Source organism: Phyllobates terribilis, unplaced genomic scaffold (assembly GCF_046119375.1).
Source record: "Phyllobates terribilis strain yellow unplaced genomic scaffold, ASM4611937v1 Scaffold_2__4_contigs__length_985480577, whole genome shotgun sequence".
Taxonomy (NCBI): domain Eukaryota; kingdom Metazoa; phylum Chordata; class Amphibia; order Anura; family Dendrobatidae; genus Phyllobates; species Phyllobates terribilis.
Genome location: NW_027362762.1, coordinates 102036430 through 102055228, shown reverse-complemented (window position 1 = coordinate 102055228; position 18799 = coordinate 102036430). Strand labels below are relative to the sequence as shown.

The 18799-nt window shown below is 43.0% G+C and overlaps 1 protein-coding gene across 4 annotated transcripts in view; it reads right to left on the bottom strand.

The window, feature by feature from the left end:
* Positions 1–18799, bottom strand: part of SPATA13 (spermatogenesis associated 13) — a 98220-nt gene that overhangs the window by 49261 nt on the left and 30160 nt on the right. The window contains exons 1-3 of one of the 4 annotated variants that reach the window (XM_073662446.1): positions 14694–14819; positions 11075–11440; positions 6295–6439 (exon numbers count right to left, since the gene is read on the bottom strand). In XM_073662446.1, coding sequence (XP_073518547.1) covers positions 6295–6439; positions 11075–11440; positions 14694–14762 — 580 coding nt within the window. In that variant the 5' untranslated portion in view covers positions 14763–14819. Of the gene's footprint in view, positions 1–463; positions 558–6294; positions 6440–11074; positions 11441–14693; positions 14820–18799 lie in introns of those variants that run through there. The other 3 variants (XM_073662444.1, XM_073662445.1, XM_073662447.1) reach the window with 3 other exon arrangements.

The window sequence follows — 18799 nt, the reverse complement described above, 5'->3', positions numbered from 1 at the left end:
TAAAAAATAATTTTACTTAATATTGCGCCAACATATTCTGCAGCACTTTACAATTCTTTAAAGGTTCGAGAAATGCAGGAAAATGTATCTGCTGCTACCTCTTGGTATAAATCAATATATATGGTTTCTTGGGCTCTGTAATATCCTGGTTACTTCACACACAATTCTTCAGATTCCCAATAACACATCGGGGAAAGGGTTAAAAGTGTACAGACGTCTGGACTTTCAGGAATAATATGGATATGAAATCTGGAATTCGAGTAGTAATTGATTCTCCTCTTCCCTTTCTGTGAAGCAAGCTGTTCCGTGCAGTAACGCAAAGCACAAATCCTAATCCAGGTTTCTGGCCACCACCGGCTGTCTGCAGTGAATCCGTGTGCAGAAGATCAGCAGAACCCCCATCCCAAATAATTCCCGTCTACATCAACTAATTCCCAAAAGGCACCAGCATCAGCACACCTACCCATGTGAAGACTTTCCAGACTCCAGAATCGTGTCATGTCCCCTCTGGCCACCATGCTTTTATAGGAAAGGAAGTTAAAAAAAAAAAAAAAAAAAAAAAAAAGCACAAAAATAAATATACAGAAGGTCCAAAAAAAAAAGGGAAAGACGCTCCGTCAACAAGAAAGTCTGCTGCTACAAGCCGGCTGTGGAAAGAGCTTATTCATTGCCTCCATCCTCCACGCCTGCAGCTCAGGCCAGACACTAGGAGGGAACTGACAGATCAACATTATGTGTTGCTGCAAATTTGGCTGCTAAAATGACGACACCATGGAGTACCCTTAGGGAGGAAGCGAAAACACTAAACATCAATATGAATGCAGACTACCAGCCGGCTCTGTTGCCAACCAGACTAGAAGGAGTAAGGAGCCGGATATGAACTCCTGGCATCATCTGCAGAGACTTTAAAATATAGCTTGAAGTTTATATTTTTTAATTGGTTTTAGGCTTAAAAGAGATATTTTGCATTTTGTAGGTAGGATATTGAAAGAAAGAAGAGCACGCAGTGTTAAACAGCTGTAAAGCAAATTCGGCATCTGTGAGTTGTACTGTATCTTTACAGCAGGGGTGGGGAATCTTTTTTTTCTGCCAAGGGCCCTTTGGATATTTATACCATCCTTCGGGGGGTCGTACAAATTGTGCGCCAACTCCGCCCTCAAAGTACGTCCTGGCGCTGACACTGGTGTGAGGACGTAACCTTTCATTGCACGCGCCTCAGGGTTCAGTAGTGAACACTACGTGTACGTGCTCACAGAGCCAGAAGAAATTAATGGGCCGACGGCCAGCAAAATACAGCTGCCGGCCCAAGCCCTGCAATCCCCGGGGGCCGGATAAAAGGTAATCGAGGCCCGTAACGACCCCCGGGCCTGAAGTTCCTCACCCCTGGTGTAGAGGCTAGCTTCAGGCGCACAGAGCAGTATGTACACACCACTTTTGTCATTTTATTCACGTCAGTCAATCATATGTTGGTTCAAATTAGGTCAGATTCAGACTTCCGGATAAAAAAAAAAGGCCAGTCGGGTCCGCGAAGTCTTGGACGGGTACTTAAGCTGCCTTTACATTGCATATATTATTCTGGGCCGTAAATGGTGCATGATGCGATTTTTTTTCCACAGAGATCATCGATGCCTCTTAACAATGAGGGACGTGCATTAGCACGCTGGCTATATAGGGTCAGCGCTCTCCTTGCGATACATGGCGCACAAGTACAGCACACAGATTACCTATATGCTCGTCTGAACGCCTTAGGGTATGTGCACACGGCACGTTATAACTAACCGCTGGCGTACCAGTATAGCTTTTGAAGCAGAAGACACTTCAAGAAAACAATGATATTTTTCCTCAAGTATCTCTTGACATCCTACCTGATGGCTTTGGCGATCGAGAAGCCGGTGGTATTTTATTTCAAAATTATTGAGTGAGTGGCTTCCCATTGGAAGACTTCAGAAGAGCGGACCAGTTAAAGCACCAGTGGTGGTGCTCCTAATCTAAGGTCCCTGACCCTACTCTTATACTCACCTGCCGCCATCTTCACCTTTTATCACTGCTGCTCCCGTAGGTCTCCAGTAGTTTGTGACCTGCCGGATCGCTCCAGTATTTCATGGAGCGAGCCGGAGGTCACAACTCAATGTAAGTCTATGAGGCTCTCGTTCTGACCTCTTTCTGGCTCCCATAGACTTGCATTGGGAGCTTGTGACGCAACTTCTGACTTCCAGCCAGTCAGAACTTGCGGTCACAAGATGGCGGCGAAAAAAACAGGGACTTTACATTAGAAGCACCACTCTAGTGCTGGAAAAAAAAAAACACTAAAATGCTGGAGTGGTGCATTAAAAGAAGTTAAAGAAGACTGTATATATGCACAGCAAGTCGTTTTGACATTGCTGTGCATATGTTTATTCTTTATGGCATTTTTTTAGCACTTTTTTAGGCAGTTCCAGGCAGAATCCACCTGAAAAGACTTAAACATGTACTCTTAAAAAAGGGAAATCATTCATCTCATGCCACCACAAAACTGACCATGTGTGTACCTTAAAAAAACCCCTCAAATTAATCCATATCTTTATTAAACGAAAACGTTGCTCCGTTGCAGAAACAACCACTTTAGAAACGATATGTAAAGGAGACTGGAAGGAAGTGCTGTGGGCAGGAGGGAGCACTCCCACTGCCTTGAATCTCTGCTCCTTTCTCAGCCTAACTCCGCCCTCCATTAAGTGATTGACAGTTATCACTGCTGCAGCATGTCAGTCACTTAGTGGAGGGCAGAGTAAGGCCACGTTCCCACTATTAGTATTCGGTCAGTATTTTTTCTCAGGAGAGGGAGACAAAACCAGGAGTGGGTGATAAATGCAGAATTGGTGACTTGTTTCTATTATACCTTTTCTCTGATTGTTCCTCACCTGGTTTCGGCTCCCACTCCTGAGAAAAAATACTGACCAAACACTGATAGTGGGGCTCTAGTCTTAGACTGAATATGGAGCTGAGAGCCGTGGCAACGAAAGTGCTTCCTCCCGCCCAGAGCACTTTAAGCCTCATTTGCATACAACTTCTAAAGTGGATTCCTACTTCACTAGGTGATGCACATGCTGCGTCAGTGCTAAATAAATGTCAAACAAACCCTAAAACAAAACCTATTTAAACTTTTTGAGAAGTTTTCCCCTCCCTCACAAAGATCAGCTTTTGCACTCGAGGACTTAGACCCATTATATCACTGACATGTAACATTACATTTTCCTATAGCAGCCACTCCAAAGGCAGTGAATGGCTGGCTGCGGTGTCCTCAGGTGACAGGATCAGTTCGCTGGGGATTTCTGCATTCAATAATGGGTTGTGGGACTGGCCCTTTAACTCAGACATAGATTTGGAAGTGAAAGAAAATCTGACAATGAAGTTTTCAACCACAAAGCAGATGTGCAAGACACAGTTTACCTAGAATTGGTATAGACCCAGAGCAAATTACTTAACTAACCTGCAAACATCATTTCTTCTACAGTGAACCCAATGGACACTTGGCAGAAAGCACTGACTGATAGATGACAAGCCATAAAGCTGTATAGCTTGGTCAATAAAAAAATTAAATAAATAATAATTATTTTTCCTGTTTCACTTGATATCATTGCAAGTTGCTTAAATGGCACTTCCCAAATATGTATGAGCAGATAGGGAACACATCAGGGCAGCTTGGGTGATTTATATGCTTACTGATTGCAGCAGTCTGTATCCATAAAGGTGCATTATAACGGCAGCCCATGCAACTGCTGTAGGGACCCCTCTAGAGTAAGGGGTCATTAAATACATACTGAGAACCTGCAGAATCTGTAATGTTATTTTATAAGGCACTGTCACAAAGGGGGCTCCAGAGCTAAAATCGTACTGTGCCCCTTCCCTCCTTAATATTTAATATTGTGATCTAACTTACTTTTCCCTCTCAGGATGGAATGGCCACGTATTTTTCCTCTTAAAGGGCATCTGTCAGTAGGATCAACCCTCCTATGCTATTTACATGGGAATGTAGGTCATAGAAAGCTGAATCAAATGATACATTGATACCTGTAATCCGTTGAATGGTTCCTGAGAAATCCATGTTTTTCAAATATGTAAATGAGCTGAAAAGATCTCTAGAGAAGGTCCTACTATGACACACACATCTTTTCAGCTCATTTACATATTTGAAAAACATCGATTTCTCAGGAACCATTCAACGATTACAGATGTCAAGGTATCATTTGATTCAGCTTCTTATAACCTACATGTCCATATAGACGGCTTAGCAGGGTTGATCCTACCGACAGATGCCCTTTAAACTTTTTTTTACATGACACTTGATCCAAACCCCCAGCCTATTTGCCAGCAATGTAGTTTCTTGGTAGAAGCAGCATTTGTTCTTGCTACACAATAGTAAAGAAGATGGGGCTAAAGAGTTCTGGGACCCCACTCACTCTCCCAAGACCCCATACTAGCAGCATGGCCGGCAAATACTAAATGTACTAATGTGTCTTATAAGGGTGGAGAAGCCCCTTTCAGTATGTAGAGGGTAGGTCTCAGAAGGTGGGAGGGTAGTACTTGTTGGCGCCTCCTGAGGAACCCCAAAAGCGTGTTAACACTGACTAAACATACAACTTCCGTATTTACGCAGTTCAGCTTCAGACAGCAACTCACACTAGGAATTATGCTTAGAATAAATTAATCTGGTATTTTTGGTAATTCACTGCAGAAACGCTTAAAAAACGCATGGTAGAAGGCCTGCCATGTTCCCCAATGATAATCCGTATGTGCTGTGCACATGCTGCGGAAATTTCCGCTGCAGATTATCATTGCAGAAAAAAATGCAGCACTACCAATTATTTTGCGAAAGTGCTGCGTTTTCACCGCCATTGACTTGCATTGGAACGCTTGGATTCCGCATCACTGGATCTGTAGATGCGGAATCCAAGCGTTTCAATGTGTGGATGGTACCAGGGTGTGGAGGAGAGGAGACTCTCCTCTGGACCCGGGTACCATAGAACCTGTAAAAAAAGAATAAAATAAAAAATAAATATTATATTTACCTTCTGATGGCCCGCCGTGCGCTCGTCTTCACTTGCCGGCAGCTCGCGGTGTACTGAAGGACCTGCGCTGATGTCATAGTTATGTGACGGCAAATCCTTCAGTGTACCGCGAGCTGCCGGCAAGCCAGGACGGAGCGAAGCAAGACTCCGGGGGCCATCAAAAGGGAAGTATAGATTTATTTTTTTATTTTTTACCATTCTTTACAGTCACACTATATAAATCCATGCCGTTTGCATGGATTTATATAGTGTAACCAAGTTGATAAGCACTTTCCAAGTGATGCTAAAATCGCTTGGAAAGCGCTTGTCAACTCGCATGCGGAAATGCATGTGAAGAATGCTTCACATCCGCATGTCCCTGGCAGGAAAAACGCATGTACAATCCGCATGCGTTTTTTCTGCCAGGGAGATGCAGAAATGCTCAGGAAAAAATCCGGAGCATTTCCGCATCGTGGGCACATAGCCTAATGGTAAGTATTTTTGCCATTACTTTTTCTCACAGTACATGCGCATTGTTTGAACTGCACCTGCGCTGTAAAAAAGAGCTTCCGCCTTCCCATATATGTGACATCAATTATGACAACACACACGTTGGGAGGACTGGGCTCATTGTGAGTAGAGGGACCAAGCATTATGTGACCTATAGTGAGAACAGCGGATCGGTACATTATTAAAGAAAGACTCCCATTAATGTTTTTATCTTCTTAATATATTGCAACCATCAGATTATATAGCACTGTGTACTTACAATTGCTCATTTTGCCTTTCTACCAAGATAATTCTTCTCTTTTCAATTAGGTCTATAACATTACGGGATTAAAAACTTACGAGCTGAATCCTTCTAATCTCTAAGCTCTATGTAGAAACAGGAGGTCAATTTTCGTTTCCCCTGCCATGAATCACTCCAAAAGTTCCTGGCAGGGGGAACGAGGGAGCAGCTTGGTGAGGAGCTGAAGAAGGGAATGATTTTTGCACGGAAAAGAGACTTCCTGTTTCTACATGGATCAGAGAAAACAGAAGAATTAACTGGGTAGAAAGGCAAAATGAGCAATTGTAAGTACACAGTGCTATATAATATAATGACTGTAATATATTCAGAGGATAAAAACTTTGATGGAAGGAGTGCTTCTTTAATAAATTGTTAAAAAAAATACAAAATGTTCGGCTATAGTGTGATAAAACAAACAACTTCCTAAAACCCCTTTAAAAATAAATAAAAAAGGAAAAAAAAATAAAAGATTAAACTTACTGTTAGAAATCCGTACAGTCCGTTTACGTCCAACTCGGTCAAGGCCAATCGGTGTGCTTTGTGAGAAGGCAAAGGGCCGCAAGCGAGCAGAGACAGCCTTGTATGGAGGCACTTTGTGTGATGGAACAGGAGGACGAGGGATCGGCTACAAATGGGACAAAGATCAAAATATAGTATATATATTAGTAGAAACATTAAACAAAATGTACAAATCCCAACCAAATCTCCACAATTTTGACACCAATCAAGAAGTTTTCAGATGTAAAACTACAAGAAATGTTGCAAATTTTTTCACATTTTCATATAATTGTGCAAAATTTTGCCATTTTTGGCAGTCCCACCCGGCCAGGTTCAACAACTTTGAAAAAGTGGCCTGAGCTTAGCTAGGAGGGACATGGCATGAGAGAGACAAAAAAATCATCATAGTCCTTGCTATGGCACATAGCAGCTGAAAAATGCACCAAATTCATTAAGTGCGCACTCTTCATCAAGACAGGCATATTAAGTGAGTCAAGGGCCTTTATGTTCTCTGAAACTTTAATTTTTTTCTCAGTCCTAGCACATGACAACGGTAGCAAATTACTGACGGCAGTTGTGCCATTTCTGCATTCGAGAAGACAAAGATCGGCCGGGGACCAAGGGAACCATCAGTGTGGGTACAGTGGGTAAAATGTTTGTTATTGCAGCTATAATAAGTTTATTAAAAAAGCTTCATTAGGGCTCGAAAACTCTTAGGTTACGTTCCAACAATGAGTTTTTGGTGAGTTTTTGATGTAGATTTTCTGCACCTATTAAGTAAAATAAGTTACTTGCATTTTTTCTAAAATACTCACCAAAAGCCTCATCGTGGGAATGTAGCCTTACAAGTTATTGGCGTATCACAACAGCAGGAAAGGAGTGTACTTATCTTGTAGAAGAAAATGACCTGTGCTGCCTTCATTTTTAAAAACTCAGACATATAGAATTGGTTATTCTTAAGTAAAGATTGCATGCAGATACAAGAGAGAGAGGACTGTTTAATTGAAATGATCCAACTATCTCTATATAAAGTTACATAATCAGTAATTAAAGGGTTTCTCCGGGACTAACTTTCTAACTACCTGTCTGTTCTACCCACCGCCGATTTCTGCCGGCTCAGAGCGGTCACAGACCTCTCCTACGAGCGATTCCGCAGCTTCCGCTGAGGTCTACAGAGCAGCTACTTCTTTTCCTCATTGCTCTGTTGACTGGGCGTGACTGCCGTTGTCATGCTGATTGACAGATGGCTCCCCGCTGCTTAACTGTTGGGAGCCAGCTGTCAATCAGTATGACGCCAGTAGTCACTCCCCATCGACAGAGCAGCCCGGAAGAAGAAGAACTGCTCTGTAGACGTGGAGCAGCAGAATCGCTGGCAGGAGTGTTCAATGACCGCTCTGAGCCGGTGCCTGATGAAACAGGCAGGTAGTTAGCAACTACCTGGCTGTTACTGCTTAGGCCCATAGTAAAAAAAAAAAATACTCCCAGAAAATCCCCTTAAACCCAAGGGTGCGTCAAAAATACACCCATATCAGGGAACTACTGTACATTCATGGCAATTCTGTATTATACGTGTTTCATCAGGATCAGTCCCCGTATACTGCATCTGTGGGTGCCAAGAGTGTACATATCACAGAGGCAAACCCATGTGGCTATTATGGGGTCTCAGGTTGCGCTCCATACCCTATTATATTGGGAGGTGAGAACCTGTGAAGGGACAATTTTTCCAAGGGCCCTATAACTTTAGTAAATAAAGTGCCGGAAATTAAACCAGGTATCATGAATAGAATTTTAGGCCAGAAAAGCCCTTAATTTTTCTGTTAAAATAGGGGCCCTTCTAAGTGCAGGTTAATTTTTGCTATGCAGCACCCCAAACTTTTATTAATGGAGCAAAGAGAGCATGCAGAAATAAATCTATGCAGCCCATCCACGGACACAGGATCGATCTTATTACAGCTTGTGCCTAGTGTTGATTGCTCAGATTACTAAAAGACCCATCTTGCTATAAGACCTATTCAGGTCTAATATTGCGCAAAAAAACAAAAAAATCCCAAAAGATCCAAACAGATCATTTTTACAGTATCTGATTTTTTACATACATTGCCATTACTAATATAGAAAACTGTCTTTAAATTTTATTTACTGCTGATGTATATAAATGGATGGCATACAGATGAAAAAAAATGGTTGTTTTTTAGTGATGAAAATTGGACGATTTTCTATATGGAGGGAACTTCTCTTGCCACTTTCCTGGTCTATTTCTAGAAGGCTGTAATAGCAGAATTATGGAAGGTTGCTGCAGTTCCTGTAACCTAATGTGGAACATTACTTCCCCTCCCCGTCTACGATGATAATTGACTATACTGTAAATGATTTTTTTCTGACCTTTCCAATTGGCAAAACAAGGCCGAGAGGGACAGCATTTTTAATTTCACGCCATTTTAACTTTATTTACATCCTATAGAAGTGACATTCAAATTTTCCGTGCAATGAATTCTACCATGAAAAGACGACAAGCATCGAAAAAGGATCAGTATTAATATATAAAAAACATATATATTAATTTAAGGCTTCACTAATTTTTTGCTCTCATGTAGTTTGTACATTTGTGACATGTGGTTATAACCTGCATGTTTCTTTATGGACCCCATTTTAAGTCAACGGGATTCATTAAAGGGGTTGTCCAGGCTTGGGGTTCAAGTCTGCAGTTACTCTATGTGATTGCAGACTTATGAATCCTCACAGTGCCAGGAGTCCCTGCTGCCGGTAATTTGCATATGTGCAGTCACATGTCGACTAGACGAGTACAGCCTCCCTCAATACAAGTGAACTGAGCAAGGCCAGACACGTCTAGTCAGAATGTGGTTGGAAGTATGGAAATTGAAAACTTCAGTCACATGACCACCCACTTCCGGCGCCAGAGAATCCTGACAGTGCACACTGTTCGATATCAAAGAATTTCTGCAATATGTTGGAAAATGTAATTGTAAAGCTATCTTAACATGGCATTTTTTGAGAAATTTTTGTAGTTTTTAATTGTGGATTCTCTGTAAACGCTTTCTAAAAATCGTTTAGAAATATCTTAATATTGATTTCTATGGGAAATCCGTTTTGCTGTTCATATGAGGATTGTTTTGAGAGTTTTTTTCCTAAAGAGGTTTCCAAAAATGCCTGATGAAAAAAAATGTGCATCACTTCTTTTAAGTGGATCCCGATGGAATCCACTCCAAACTAGGCACTGTCCAAACAATAGGCGGCAAAAATCGGTTCAGGAAGGGAAAAAAAAAAAACTACCAAAACCACATAAAAAAAACTCTTTAGGGAAAAAAAACCCTCCAAAAACGGAAAGTTGCCTGAAGCAATTTCTAGTTAAAATACTCAGTTTTTGAACGCCTAAAATAAAATCTATGTGAACATAGCCTAATGATAACAACTATTTTCTATGGCAGAAGGGACCATGATGCTCACTGCTTAAATACTCTATAGTTGTGCTTCTTGGGGAGTTGTTCTCTGGGGAACATAAATAGCAAGAGCTGTCTCCATTACAGCAGGAAAAGTATAGTTGTAGGGTTTCATCAAGGGCGTATGGTTCCATTGGGCCATCTATGGGTTCTGTCACTATTACACTACAGATGGGTTAACTGTATGGGATTCCTGGAGGGTATGATGGCAGAGGCCATGTATGGCCATAGCACATATAATATGAGAAAAAGGTTACTTCAATAATCCACTTAAGACTACCAATATGTTGTTAAATCTTTTATTTGCTAAACCTGTCTACATAATGGTGTTATCGTAAGTGCAATAATATACTAACTGATTACCGTCTTCTTGCAGAGTTTCCAGCGCCGCTCCGGTCCTCTTCTCACTCACGTAACTGAAATTCTGACCCACTGGATCACACTCGGGTTTAATGTGTGAACCGGAAGTCACTTTTAGAATAATTCTATTGAACCTCCATAGGACTTATTGACGTTAGACCAAAGTCAACCAAACCAGCCAATATCGACAGGTTCAGCCACCAGTCTAATGTCTATGGGGCGCCGGCCAACTGACTTTCTCTATGGGACAATCGGCAGTTTTCTCATCGAAAACACAGGAGCAATTGTCTGATCGAAAACTCCTGTGTATGGGAGACTCAGATGAGATGACAGCTGGTCAAACAATTGGCCGAAGCATCGTTCAGTTGACTGCCATCTCATGTATGTGGCCAACTTTACAGTGTAAAAGCCACTTCCATTTCACACAGAGCCCAGTGTAAGTTGGCAAGTCGGAATATCAGTCACGTGAGCATGAAGAGGACAGAAATGGCGCTGGAACCTGGAAAAGACAGAGACCAGTAAGTATTTTATTGCACTTACACTAAAAAACACATGTATTTAGACAAGTTAAGGGAATAAAAAAATTCCTGGGAGTGTTTCTTTAACCAATATTGCTTTTTAACATACTTGTATTAAGCAGTAAACAGGTCAGATAAGGCCACAGCTACTCAATATGATTAAATGATTAGCGTACAGATCTTGTAAGAAATGATTAATGTTCAGTAGCATGCAGTATCTCAACAGCCCCAATCAACATACCGTACTATCAATTTTATTGATGTTTGAATACAATTAGTAAGGAAATCAAGAAACTGGAGTTAGTCCAAGAGGATGCATGCTTTATTCTTAAGGAAAGAAATTATGATAAGAGGAATGTTAGGACACCATTCAAGAGAAGATTCAGAAGGCCTTTCATTTTGCAGAGGTCATGCTCCAAGGCTTACTTTTTGAAGCATATCTCCATTCTCTTCATCCTCGCTTGTTGCATAAAGGTTGACACCTCCTATTACAGAAATGGGTCTTCTTTTATAATTCCCTTGGAACTCCATGCCAGATTTGCAAACTTTTGTTTCCTCACTAACAGACTGTGAAGGAAATGTACAGTTCCCACCATCGGCATTTTGGCAATCCATAGGAACAGAATCTTCTGGGATGGAGAAACTGCGAATGGCCATCTGACCATAATCCGAAAGGGGTCTTGGCCTACATCGGCTTTTTCCCGTGACCCATTTCTGAGATGAAACTTTTTGAGATTCTGCTTTTTCCTCATCTTGAGATGTTGATTTGGTCCAGGAATCTTCTGTCGTAACCTTTTTTAAAATGTGAACAATGCAAGTGAGGTAACCGGATGAATGTTAGTCCAATTAACAAAACTTACAATAAAAACAGAAAGGAAGAAAATGACAATGACTTGTGTCCGTACATGTGAGGCTCAATAATGCACACTATGCTGCTCACTTTTGACTGTTATAATTGAGCACTACAACAGTAAAAAAGCTGTGTTAACCAATTACAACCAAAAATTATCATTAAAGAACAAATGGAGCAGATATACAACGGTCAGATATACTATTTGGTACCATAGATAGACTATTGCCATTAAAGCCCCCATAAACAATAGGCAGCAGTCAGCCGAACAGTTGGAAGACAGCACTTGCCCTCCATACACAGAAGCACTCAGTTCTGCCAAATGATCCTGTGTTCTCTAGGAGAGAGCTGATGCCAGACTCTTCTGGCAGCGGCCTATACCTCAGAGAACAAAAGAATTGTCCGTTCAAATTCAGACATGCCAGATCCTACTCTCCCCTGATATCTGTTGGGAGGAGAGTCGGGAGGCCCCTCACACCCATTAGACTGTCGGCCAATCCTGACAATATTGGCAGGTTCTGCCAACGTCTGTCTAACGCAGTGTTCCCCAACCGCAGTCCTCAAGAGCCACCAACAGATCAGGTTTTCAAGATTTCCTGAAAACATGACCTGATGGTGGCTCTCGAGGACTACAGTTTGGAAACACTGGTCTAACATGTAGGGTGGATATTAATCACTCAATTTTCATGAATTTTCATTGGACAGCACGGTGGCTCAGTGGGTGGCTGGGGTCGTGGGTTCAAATCCCACCAAGGACAACATCTGCAAGGAGTTTGTATGTTCTCTCTGTGTTTGCGTGGGTTTCCTCCAGGTTCTCTGCTTTCCTCCCACACTCCAAAGACATACTGATAGGTGATTTAGATTGTGAGCCTCGATGGGGACAGCGATGATAATGTATGTAAAGCGCTGCGGAACATGTTGGCGCTATATAAAAATAAAGATTATTATTGTTTTGACAGTTATAACTAAATCCATACAACTACTACATTAGATTTCTGTAGTATATTTCATTTGTAATATTTTATTTTGTTGCCTGAAGTTAGAATATTTTTACTTCGTACTTCTGTGCATTTCATTGCATTTGATGGTCAATGAAAAAAAAAAAATGGGCCCACTTTTGGCTCTTAGTTTTGTCAGCTGGGACATAATTGCCTGGTATTTGTTTCCTCATTCATACCCATTAACCTCTGCTTGCCAACTTTCTCTAGCGGTCTTCGGAAGATAGCTCCATTTTTATTTGCATGACCACACGACTTTCTGATAGGGCACGGATAGAACGTGGTCTGACACCCTAAAGGTGCGTCTACATGCAAGGGATGAGGGTAGGGCAGTGAAAACGTTCGGGAAAGTGTTGCTTTCTGGAGGCTTCTCTGGAACACAGGAGATTTGAAAACTCTTACCAGGAGGACCCTTCACTTTCTGGGAGCCTTACAGATGTTTCGCTTGCTTTGTCCAATTCCCTGCCTCGAATTTGCTAACAACGTTGTTCGTCAAGAGAAGGGAAACCAACAGAGTCTCTCAACCTAACAAAAAAAGGAATGGGACCGGCAAAACCTGATCTCCATCTCATCAGAAGAGCAATAACAACAGCATGGACAACCTCTATGTATGAAAGCTCAATATTATGAGTGGTCATCAGTTTTCCCACATATTTGCATATCACCTTCTTCTGCTACTGCATTGGAGCAAGTAGCAATTTGAGATGGGCAATTTGCATATTTAAATTTCCCAGAGGAGCATACATGGCGTATATAAAATGTCTCTCCTCATTATGACATGCCAGGCCTGGCTTGTCACTCTCCAGAAGAATCCCCTTAGATCCCAGTCTTAAGCCTCTCACCTAGCCAAATCAGATCTCATACTTTTCACTGACGAAGGGCAATACCCCGAAATACATTGTCTGCAAATTGAGATTCTGATTTCGCTTTAATCCTACGTCATGTGACAAGGCTTGTTAAAGGGTCGATATTGACTTTTAGGATTGCTACTTCCAATAGGTGGCGCTAGAGTTCTAGTCCTCTTCCTCTCTGAAAAGGCAATTTGCATTGGAACAAGACATTTTTTCATTCAGGAGTCTAGGAAAGCTAGAAAACAAAGACCACAGCAACTTCTAGGAAGCCATATTGGCCATTACCCATTTTTCCCTACAACTAAAACAGCTAATAATGATATATCATATGATTAAGTGGAATGTATCATCTGAAAATTAATCATTAATATAACTGGCCACCGAAGCGGTTTTAGAGTCATACTTTTTATTCTTTCAGAAACAATTTTCAGCAGTCTCATTATTATCACTGGTAGTATTACAATGACAATGGCACTCTATACAAGGCTGATAACACAGGATCCACCAATCACAATCGATCAAGTCACAGCTCACCCTGCTCCATCTCCCTTCACAATGATCTTTGCACATGCTCATTAGATTCTTCAGTAACAAAGATAGTGTCCAAGTCAGTCTAATGCTGCTAATGTACAGAAAGTCTAGAATAATCCCAGTGTTGAATGTGAAAATTGCATTTCTATTTTTTTTTTATACAGATTACGGTATGAAAAAAAAAAACATTAAAAATACATTTAACATTAAATCCTGATTTAAGCAGTAAGTAAATTTCTGATACCTTCCCTTTATAGGGGCTCTCCTGGATTAGAAGAACATGACTAATTTCAGAAACTGCACCACCTCAGATCATGGGTTGTACGTAATATTGCAGCTCGGCTCCATTTACTTCAATGGGGCCAAGTTGTTATACCAGACACAACCTATGGTCAGGGGTGGCGTACTTTCTAAAAGAAAAACATAAAGGAGTTGAGTAGGATCGGAAAGTTATGTCCAGTGATTTTTTCATTTTTTTGATTACTAAAGGGGAAAAACTGTTTATATACAGATTTTCCAATGGACTTTTTCAATCATATTACCTGCCTAATCCTTAAACCACTTTTCCCTCATCGCTGAGACCTACAGAAAAGCATCCAAATTAAATCCTGCAGCCATAATTTTCCTTGGACTTTATGCAATTTTGTAGGCCTATATGTCGCTCATATTGCCACTACTATAAAACTTGGCAATCTTATTTAGCAAATGATGGCACCTGCAAATACAAAATATCTAAAATATAATAAATACCAATATGATAAAAAATATCACATAATAAAAAACACCTAAAAATACACAGAAATTAATGAGAATACCTTTCTATCTGTAACAGACAATGGGGGTCCACGGAAGCACTGGAACAAGTGACAGCTAACAGTCGGCATCCTGACCGCCGATCACCTAGTGCCAAGTTGTTCCTTTGGCGCTGCTGCGTACAACACAGAGTTTTTTTCTTTTTATTTGCTGTCTATGTTTGCAGGTGAACCTTGTACCTTTCACAGGGCAGCTCCTCTACCCAAGCTTTTCTTAACTCATTAAATTCAAGCTCGAAGGAGAATTTTATTTCAAACATTAGGTAATTCAAAGAAGGTGTAAAATTGGAGAATCAATTGCAGAGTGGAGTACAAATACATATCAGAACAGTTTTCTGTACAATGTAATGTACAAGGGTCACTCAAAACTTAAAAATGGATCTGTCATGTCCACACCACAAACACTACTAACCTGCAGATATTGGATTAATCTGCAGGTAATAGCATTCTAAAAATCTGTGTGTTCGTGCACTGAATGCTACTTTATTCCTCCCAGAACTTTATCCCCCCCCCCCCCCCGGCAGACTCCGGCTTTCAGTCAAAGAGGGGCGGCCGGCGTGGCTTCAGTCACCCGTCAGTGTCCAGTGAGTGGTCTGAAACCACGCCCTGGCACTGACTGACAGCTGGCTATGCAGTGCATCAGTTCAGTGCCGGTACGTGGTTTCATATCCCGCTCACTATGCATTGAGTGGTGACTAGAGCCACGCCGGCCATGCCTCTATGACTGAAAGCCGGAGGCTGTGGGGAGGAATTAAAGTTAATTTCCTCCCGGCAGCCGGGCTTTCAGTGTTGTGGCCACACTGATTCAGAACGCTATTGTGGCGCCCCTGCGGGTCCAGTTGCCACGGAGGTACTGCATCTCAGCCAGAGGTGTGGTACCCCACTCTCAGGTAAGGAGGGAGCACTACCCGGGACCCAACCACTCACATCCAACACTACACCACTCCATTAGGGAAGGTCCAGATAGCTCCTAAGGGAGAGCACAGACCCGGTCCCTGTTTGGAAGGCAGAACTAGGTAGAGGAGGTGGGTGGAGGAAGTAGTTTAGGGGAGCACTGACAGAGGAGTATAAAAGTGTGGGGCCCTGCTCCGCACAGGTGTCACAGAACCCAGGAGGGTGCATGGATGGACTTCTCCACAAGAGGCCCTCACACATTCACGCACCTCCACCCTACCACCTCAGAACACCAGAGGGAGCCCGTTAGGGATATATATATATATATATATATATATATATATATATATATATATATATATATATATATATATATATATATATATATATATATATATATATATATATATATATATATATATATATATGGAAGGTGGAGTTAGGCAGCCAGTGTGTGTTCAGAGCAGAGTTGAGTGTCAGTGGAGTTTAGAGTGGTGTGTTGCAGTGTGCTCAGCGAGAGAGCAGCACGCAGGCTGCTGTGATACAAGTTTAGGCCTACAGCACGCACTGAAGCCTAGTGAGGGCCCTGAGTGTGGCCGAAGGCGAGAGGAGAGAAGAAGTAATGAGGGTGCAGAGAAGCGTATCAGGCTCACCCCGAACTATATACCAGACACCGGGTCCGCGCCTACAGGGTCCCTTTATACCCAGTAGGGACCACCGGATACCTGGAGGACTACAAGTCCCAGGTCGACCAACGCTGACTGCAGTACCAGGGTTAGGAGTCACGGAGGCCCCAGCGTCCAGGGAGAGTGATCTCCAAGAGAAGGCCCTACCACCAGGTCAGCAGGTGCAAGAGAGAGAGAGAGAGAGAGAGAGAGAGAGAGACAGTAATCAAGCCAGGCCTAGCTCCAGGCAGGTCAGAAGCTTAACAAGTGAAAGCAACGGATCAGGAGGCCCTATACCCGCTCACTGGGGAGAGTCCAGAAGTGCACCCTTCGTACCGAGTACCCTGGACCATACCTGCATTTACATCAGTAAAGGTACCGAAGCGAACCCCCGTGTGAGTGTCCGTCATTTCTCCCTGAACCGTCCTGGCCGTCTCTCACCTGTTCCACCATCCATTCCCCCACGCTGCCCTGAGGCCCGCTCCACCTGTGGGGAGCCGTTCCATCATAAGCTGCCCTAACATCCGCCTCAGAGGACTGTCGCAGCGCTGGTAATCCTTACCAGGCACCACAGGTGGCGCCACAAAAGCAAGGGTAGAAACATCTAGAAGGAGTTCAGTTCTGTTCAGTAAGTAAAGACTGTGGAGGAGTAGGGTCCAGGAGTGGGGGCCCAGTCAGGAGAACACCAGAGGAGTGAGAAAGGCTCCAGAGAGAGAAAGAATCCTAGGGGCACGGGAAGTGCGGAGTCCACCCGTGCGCCCGAGTTCACGCTGACCGTGAAGGGATCAGGCCACAGTAGGGGACCGGCCCCAGACTAGTGGAGGACCGCAAGACTCAGCTAGCAAACCGGAGGTTGCGGTATCTTCAAGTGCCGTAGCCAAAAACCACACACATTCGCTGAAAAGGTGGCCATAAAGGGGACAGAAAGGATGTCGCCCAACAAGGCCCACGGCCACTGGCTTGGGACACTGTGTGTGAGGCGCTGGGCAGGAGGGCTAGAGCCAGCGCAGAGAGATGACCTGGGAAGGTACACAAAAAGGGGGTCCCGTTCAAGTGCACCCAAGTTATCTGAGAGTTGGCTGGATCACTTCCCTGGAGAACACAGGACTCGGTGGGCTGTTATAATCTGGCCATTGTAACCTGGAACTCCATAAGAACTGTGAGTAAAAACTTGAAGACTTAACCCCACTGTTTCCTTGACTTAATTGCTGCGTCACCTGCCTTGCACTACAACACCAACATCATAGTTCATCTCTTTAACTGCCCTGAGGCCTAGCTCTGCCCGTTGAGAGCTGAACCATCTTTGCTGCATCACCAAAAGCCCCAGAGGATCTGAATAGCAGCAGCGGCCACCTATAGCCGCATACAACGGGTGGCGTCACGAATCATTATCCCCAAAACAATATTCCCCAATTGACTTTACTTAGTGACCGCCCTGGGCCATGGACCGGGTCACTGCCACGGTGACTACTCCAAAAAGGACCGGCCCGGCTACAGAGTACCCCACGGCCCCAGCGGGCGCCTCACTATTAACCTGTATATTAACCCCATATCTGCAGGTTAGTAGTGTTTGTGGAAATGACAGACTCTCTTTAAGCTACAATTTCCCCTTTAATAGATTTTAGACTGAAATAAGAGTCCCAGATCCTGCAAACCACAGCGCAATGGGAGCCGGAAATTAGATAGTTGGGGCATTCCATGCTGTTTCAGGGGCATGGCTTAAATGAGCACATTTTGGCTACCGATATCTTGGCAAGCATGAATTAACAATATTTCTTGCACTCCTTAATCTAAGGCTGCCACAGTGGCACATTAAAGGGGTTGTCCACTTCTTGGACAACTCCTCCTCAATTACTATATTCTCTCATGTAAAATAAAAACCGCTTGTACACACCTCCAGTGTGCCGTTTCAGCAATGTTGGTCCGGTGCTCCCATGACATTGTTATGTCATGTGAACTCTGCAGTCAATATTACGCAAGCCCTGGGAGATCCGGCACAGACATCTTTTACATAGTAGAATATAGTAATTGAGAGGGGATTGTCCGAGTAGGAGACAACCGAGTAGGCGACAAAGGAGACAATCATGCCATATACATTAGATAACAGTGTCTGATTTTTCAGATGCACTACTCATCACCATGAGCTGCCATTAGTATTGAGTGGTGCTGTAATACCAGGCACCATAAAATGGAGATGTGTGGTGCTATTTCTTGGGAGAGAGAGTTGGAGGGGGGGGGGACCCTTTTCCTTATACAATATACCAGTCCATGAGTTTTGCCTAGTAAAACAGAGCTGCAATACCAAAGTGAAAAGAGACGTGTTGCACTAACTGTATAGCCAGCTGTTAGGTATCCAGTCATACACAGATTAATGTGTGTTAATATGCAGATTTTGGTGAAACCAGACGGTCTTTAAAGGGGTCTTCCATACTTTGGGTTAAAGTTGGCAGTCACTATGAGACTGCAGGCTTGTGAAACCTCACAGCGTGCACATCACACACTGTCCGTATTCTCCTGTGTCGGCGGCAGGAATACATGTTGTCACATGCT